A 7,565-nucleotide genomic window follows, 5' to 3' on the forward strand; every position below is an offset into this window, starting at 1 on the left:
ATGCAGCCATACCCATATTTGTTGTTGCACAACAAGGAATTTCCATCGGGTATATGTCTCTCATAGAATGCTTTAATCCGTGTGTCTATGTATATATGTTCTCTAAGCAACTTCTGCAAAAATTATTTATTGGAATTTGGAATTGTTTAGTTTTGGCAATTGGACTTTCTTCAGCAATTTCTTTAAACGAGTACCATAGAAGGAGCATTCGATTATTGGATTTTGATAAACGAGTGAGGTATTTGGAGGTAGCAGGTAATAGCGTATTTCTTTTGTCAACGTTTCAAGGAAAACACTGATGATGGTACTTCCGTATTATTTTATGGAACTGTTATCTACAACTAGCACTTGACTATATGGTCTTTCTTATTTAATTCATTTGTTTGGTTTAATTTCTTGAAATTGAAACATAACAAAACGGGTACCATACTTTGTACTTTTTCTCTCAATACTTTGTATGCAAATTTATCTTGTTTTGTTTAGATGGATGCATGTGGTAGAAAATATTGTGTAATCATAACAAACTGCAATTGTTTTTCACTTGGAACCAATTTGAGTAGTTTGGTTTATAAGCCTAGTTGTCCCCTATGAAGTTTCAAGTCATTTGGTTCAATAGATAAAATTGTATGATTTTTGAAATAAGCTTTTTGGGCAAAAAATATGTAAAAATTAATAAATTTGTACATTCTTGTTTTAATTGTAGTATGAAGTTAAAAACCCTAGTAGTTCACCATAAACTTTTAGTTATATGATAATTTTTATATGAATTTACTAAGTGATTGTACTTTCTATGCTTTTTTATTGTGGCACCCTATTATAGTAGCAACTTGTGAAATTCCTATAAAGTTTCATATTAACCTGATTGAGTTGGAACCAAATCTGGTGTAAGAATGTGACCCATAGAGCATCCTTACTAGAGTTTGGAACATAAGAAGCACTCTGTGAATTTTTAAAAATTTTGAGAAGTAGGGTTGTACTTTGAAACATTATTGATTTGATTTGAATTTAAGCTAGTATTTTTTGGTTGGTGAACTTTTTAGGTGTGTGGCAGTTGTGTGGTACTTATTAGAAGTTTCTCCATGAGAAAGGAGCTGGATGAATATGATGGAGTTTGTAATTCCTTGTTCATACATGATGGAACTTGTATGAACATGATGGTGTGTGGCACTTATTACATTTTGGAGATTTATAATTCCTTGTTTTTCTTGTCCTATGTATCTACATTAGGGGGTTCTTCAATGTGTCTTGTTAGATTGTACTTTAAAGTTTATATGTTGAAGATTTATAAAATAATCTTAGTTAAATAAAAGATATTTGAACTATTTATATTATTATATATTATATAAATGTTGACATGTTGAGTAAATTAGTTAATATATTAATTAATTAAAAAATATAATTTCGTAAATTATCTGTATAATTTGTATTAAAAAAATTATTACAAAATAAATAGTATTTTGTAACTAAAGAAAAAAATGTTACAAAATCAAGTTATATTTTGTAAGAAAATGTTATGATAGGAAAAAATATATTGTTACCAAAAATATTGTGTAGATTAAAATTCGTTACCACTTTTGTAACAACTTTTGGTTTTTTGCATCAGAAAAATTTGTTACAAAATATTACTTTAAATTGTAATAGTTCCATTTTTTGTTACAAAATTTTTTTGTAACGGGACATACTGCAACGGTCCCTTTTTTTGTTACAAAATCCTTTTGTTTCAAAATTTTGATTTTTTGTAACAATTTTTTTTATTACAAATATTGTTTTTTCTTGTAGTGATGCAAGAGCTTGCCCAACATCACATTGATGGCATGAATGCATTCAAGGAGTTTACTACTTTTCATAATGCAAGATATGATAATCAACATGATTATGACATGAATAGTCAGACCAAGCTCAACTATGCAGCGGAACACTTTCCTACTCTCAACTCAGAAATTCCAGGGTATGATGAGTACCTTAAAATGCGAGGTGACTTGGAAATAGAGAGAGCATTACGCAATAATAAGGCAGTGAAGAAGAAAATGAAGAAAGCTGAATTCTGGACAAAGTTAAAAGGGAAACAAAAAGGCAAGGGAGAAACTAGCAAATAAGAGGGAGAGAAGCAGAAGAAAGGGAAGCAAGCTAAAAAGTAAAAGGTGGACTTGCTCCTTGTTTATTTTATCTAAATAAGAAAGAACATGTCCTAGTTCTTTTAGTTGGTAGTTAGTTTTTAGTATGTTGTTTTGAATTCTGTTATGTGTTTCTCTTGAACATTGTCATAAGTGCGCTAGCCTAGGTGTGTGTGCTTTACTTTCACTTTTCTTGAATATATGCCTTGTATCCCTTTTCAATTGAATAAAAGAAAATGTTTGGAAACATGAAGTGTGATTGGTCATGATTGGTAGGAAATAGAATAAGGATAAGTGGTGGTTTATGGTTGATTATTTAGCAAGCTCACTCATGAAAATAAAAGGGTAGAATGTCCTCTATAGTATGAACTAGTTGCTGTTTATGGAACCTTTGGAAATAACAAACCCTGGAAGGAATAAAAATAAGAAAGAAGAAAGGAAGAGCCAACATTGGAGGCCAAGTTGGACCTTCAACGGCAGCCCCAACGTTGGCAACAAAAAAATGGAAGAAATAAAGTATAAGCTAGGCACCAATAGTTCAAACCTTGAGACACATGCTTGTGATGTCTCTGTGCTAGGATCTGCTTGGATGAATAGGTTCTAAGGAGTGTTTCAACACTTGGTAACTTGGATTAACTAATCCGGGATTACCAACCAAAATTCCACTATCAAGACAACCTAGTTACAAGGCATTTAATGACCCAAAGAGGTGCTGGGTACCAATGTCTCTAGGATGGAATTTGAGCCAAGTGCCTGTAGTGGTATGTGTTGAGGAGAGGATTGAGTTAGTAGGTCCAAGGGGTGCTTCATCTCCCAACACCTTGAGCCATCTGGGTCGGAAGTGTTGACTAAAAACTTATCTAAAAAGTTGCCTCAACCCAAAGCACTGAGCTATAAGCAAAAGAATAAGTTTGTGAGCAAAAAGCAAACACCAGCATCTTAGTTGGGACTTAGAGGCACATCTCACACCTTGAAATTAATAAGAGTTGAGCTGGAAATGTATCTCGCATAAAACCCCATGAACCAAGTTTAATTGCTTTCCGATAAGAACTTTTATCTCTCTTTGTTTTCATTCATCTTTCTCATGTTTTAGTGCTTACTTGGGGACATGCAAGATTTAAGTTTGGTGTTGTGATGCCAAGGCATCATAGGCTAGTTTCACAAGTCTTTTTCTTTTTTTTTCATTTGATTTTATGCACTTTCTTGAGCTATAAGTAAGTATTTAGATAAGAATTGCATGCATCCCTTGATTCAATCAAACTTGGTTATTTATGTGTTTTTCATGAGGTTTTTATGCCAGTTTTACTTGATAATTAAATGATACAATTACCTTATGAATTATAGCAAACTTTGATGCAAGTTTGTGTTTGATGATAGGTGGAAAGGAAGCCAAGGAAGGAAGAGCAAAAAGGGCCATGAAAAGAATCAAGAGGAAGCAACGTTGGTAGCCAAAGTTGGCTCAACAACATTGCCTCAAACGTTGAAGTAAGAAGGAAGAGACCAGCGTTGGAGCCAAAGTTGGTGCTCCAATGTTAGGTCCAATGTGCATGCTAAAAGGGGTGCAAAGTTAGAGCCAAAGTTGGCCTCCAACTTTGCCTCAAACGTTGGCCAAAGAAAGGTTCATAGTTAGAGCCAAAGTTGGACTCCAACTATGACTCAAACTATAAAAGAAGCCAACATTTGAGCCCAAAGTTGGATCTCAAACTAGCTCAAACGTTGAGTATAAAGAAAGTTCATAGTTGGAGCCAAAGTTGGACTCCAACTATGACCCCAACATAAATCAAGAGACCATAGTTGGAGCCAAAGATGGACTCCAAGTATGGGTCCAACGTTGAGGCTAAAAGAGTGCCAACGTTGGAGGCAACGTTGGTGGTCCAACGTTCCCTCCAATGTATGTGATAAAATTCAAGGTTTGGAGATTGTGAAAATATGTAGCAACGCATACGCGTGTATGACATGTATCCGTGGGTGTGTATTTCAGCCTATTCACGCGCACGCGTAGAGCACGCATACGCATGTGCAGGCTAACGTTGGTGGTTCAACGTTGGGTCCAACGTTGAGTCCAACATACGCGACAAAGTTCCAAGAAAAATTATGAAATGACGCGTACGCATATACCACGCGTACATGTGGATGAGGAACTTTGACAATCGACGTGCACGCGTAAGGCACGCATACGCGTGGATGAGTGACGTTGAACTCCAACGTTAAGCCCAACGTTGGGGTAAACGTGAGGGCCAATGCCCCAGCCTTGTTTGGCAATGTTTAACCTAACGTTTGAGCCCAAACGTTGAACTCCAACGTCAATCTCACTCTAATACAGAAAGGCACCAATACAAAGCATGAACATTGACTTCTAAACGTCCTCATCAATGGCCACTCCCAACTAGCTTTAACAGAGGCCAAAGGGCCCAGTCCAAGTACTTGAAGACTGAATGAAGAAAGTGTATAAATAGGATTGAGTATTGTAACTCTACAAATTTACTTTCTCTTCATTTTAAATTCTATAGCAACGTACTTTTCAAATTCACTTTTCATTCCCAGAGCTATGAACAACTAAACCCCTTTCATTGGATTAGAGAGCTCTGTTGTAATTCAATGGATCAAAATTAGTTTTCATTCTCTTCTTCTTTCTTTTCTCTTGATTTTTCTAGAAAGCATTCGGTCTTCATCCAATTGGGTAATTATCTTGGGAAAGAAGTTACCCACAATTGGATCTCCTCGGAACCTTGGGAGAGGAATGAGGAGATCATGCTAGAATTGCTTTCTCATGTTGGACCGAAATGGGGTTTGGATGGATATTGTGACATTTAATCCTACCAACACTTTGATCTGGAAATACATGTGGTATAATCAGTGACCACACTTCATCTCTTCCCATGAGCAATTAAATCAAGGAATTGGACAATTGTTCAAGCTTAGAGAGATTAGATTACCAAGGAATTGGGATCCAATCACTTAAGATTGCCAAGGAGATCAATGAATGAATTGATTGAGGAAGAGATGAGAATGAACTTGATCCGGAGAATGCAACATCTCCTAAACCCAATGAATTCCCCATTTCTGATCTACCCATTCTCTTTATTTTGTGTTATTTACTTTCATGCTTAATCACCCCATTCCCATTTATTTTCCTGCACTTTAAGCTTCTGCACTTTAATTTTTGTTGTTTACTTTCAGCTATTTACATTCCATGAAGTTTACTTTTCCCGCCATTTACTTTTCCGCATTGCCAATTTCAAATCTGCTTAGTTCAACTAGAATACCCCTCCAATTAAAGTTGATCAACCAATCAATCCCTGTGGGATTCGACCTCACTCTATTGTGAGTTTTTACTTGATGATAATTCGGTATACTTGCCGAGGGAAAATTGTTGAGAGACAAGTTTCTATGTATCAGCAAGGCATCTTCAGTATACTCAGAGGACTTTCCCACACTTGCACCTTGCTCCATGGTCTCTTCTTCTACTGCCTTTTTGGGAACTTCAGCTACAATCTCATCAATAATATCGCACTGGAAGATGGAGTGGTCTTCCGGTGGATGCTTCATAGCTTTATCAAGGTTGAAGCTCACTGCTCTGCGATTTATCTCGAAAGAATAGGTACCCGAGAAGGCATCCAATTTGAACCGCAAAGTTTTCAAAAATGGCCTCCCAAGCAAGATGGACGAAGGAATTCCGGAGTCACTAGGGGGCATCTCTAGGATGTAGAAGTCGATAGGAAACTTCAGCCCCTTGATAGTCACCAAGACGTCTTCCACAATGCCAACCACTGAAATTACGCTCTTATCTGCCAAAACAAAACGTGCTGCCGACCTTTTCAAGGGTGGGAGCCTCAAGGCATCATATACAGATAATAGCATAATACTAACACATGCACCTAAATCACACATGCAGTCAATAAATTGTACACTCCCTATAATGCAAGTAACCATACATGGACCGGGATCCCCACATTTTTCCGGTATAGCACCCATTAAAGCAGAAATGGAGCTACCCAAAGGAATAGTTTCTACATCATGTATCTTATCTTTATGCATGCACAAATCTTTTAGAAACTTAGCATATTTAGGTACTTGGTAAATAGCATCAAAGAGGGGAATAGTTACCTCAACCCTTTTGAAAATCTCTACCATCTTGGGATCTAACTCAACTTGCTTCTTAGTCCTCCTAGCAAGGTGTCGGAAAGGAATGGGAATGAATTCTCTCACAGCATCATCTCCATTAGGCACTCCATTTCTTGATTGAGCAACTTCTTTTTCAACTGCATCTTGTACCTCATCCTCTTCTTCTACATCTTCTACCTCAACAACATCTTCAACTTGAATATCTTCTCTTGAGCTTGGCTCCTCGGGACTCCTTTCTTGCAATGTAGTTCTAGACCTCAAGGTGATGGCATTGATTCCACCCTTGGGGTTGGGTAAAGGTTGAGAGGGGAGTACGCTAGAGCTTGAAGGTTAATTGTTGGAGTTAGATAGTGATTCCATTCAGGATATGTGAGCTTGTAGAGTGGAGCTAAGACCAGTAAGGCTAGAGGTAAGTAAATTTTGGAGCTCTTTTTGTCCTTGAAAGATTGAACGGAGTGTTTCATCTTGGTTGGAAGATGGAGGGTAGGTGATTTGAGGGGCTTGTGGTTGGTTGAATTAAAGTGCTTGGGCTTGCCTTTGGTGAGGTGCTCGGTATTGAGGATTCTGTTGATTCCAGTTCTGTGGATAGTTGTTGTAATTCCACTTTTGATTTCTACCGTTGTCTCTGCCTCCCTAGTTGTAGTTGTTCCTCCATCCTTGGTTGGAATTGTCTCTCTAATCTTGGTTGAAATTATCTTGCCAACCTTGATTGTAGTTACCACTTTAGTTATAATTACTGCCTTGTTGATAGTATCCTTGATTTGGATGATTGTAGTAAGCATTAGTAGCTGCCAAGGTGTTGTCCTCCTAAAGTTGTGGACATTCATCAGTGTAGTGGGAGTAGCAAGCGCATATTCCACACACTGTCTGAGGGACTGATTATTAACACTACTGTTGTGGAGAAGGCAGAGGTTGTTGTTGATTCAACTAGAGCTGCCTTAGTATATTGGTCATCTCTCTCAGAGTCTTGGTAAGAGTAGCGGTCTCACTACTAGCAGAAACTTCTGCAACAGCCTTGGGATGATTAGTCCTTTGCCCTGTACTGCGGGTAGACTCAGCTAGATCGGTGATTAGTTGCCACGCTTCTGTCGCCGTCTTATACTTCGTTAGGGTCATCATTGGCAGAAATAGCTAATCAATGCCAACTGGTCAATCTTGTGGTGAGGACATAAGTCTAGGAGATTCCTGAAGCGTTCCTAATACCCATAGAGGGTCTCTGATTCACCTTGAATGACACAGAAAATCTCCTTCCTCAATCTATCTGTAACTTTTGCTGGAAAGAACTTGTCCAGGAACTCCCTTCTAAGCGAGTCCTAATTAGTAACA

At 37.6% G+C, this 7,565-nt stretch overlaps 1 protein-coding gene across 1 annotated transcript; it reads right to left on the bottom strand.

Moving 5' to 3' along the window:
* Positions 1–4,483: 4,483 nt before the first annotated feature.
* On the bottom strand, positions 4,484–7,355 carry LOC127748466 (uncharacterized). The gene is made up of 4 exons (XM_052263025.1): positions 7,177–7,355; positions 6,050–6,561; positions 5,558–5,902; positions 4,484–4,545 (listed from the first exon to the last, which is right to left on the bottom strand). Exons 1-4 carry the CDS (start codon positions 7,353–7,355, stop codon positions 4,484–4,486), a joined length of 1,098 nt encoding a protein of 365 aa, XP_052118985.1.
* Positions 7,356–7,565: the final 210 nt, after the last annotated feature.

Source organism: Arachis duranensis, chromosome 6 (assembly GCF_000817695.3).
Source record: "Arachis duranensis cultivar V14167 chromosome 6, aradu.V14167.gnm2.J7QH, whole genome shotgun sequence".
Taxonomy (NCBI): Eukaryota; Viridiplantae; Streptophyta; class Magnoliopsida; order Fabales; family Fabaceae; genus Arachis; species Arachis duranensis.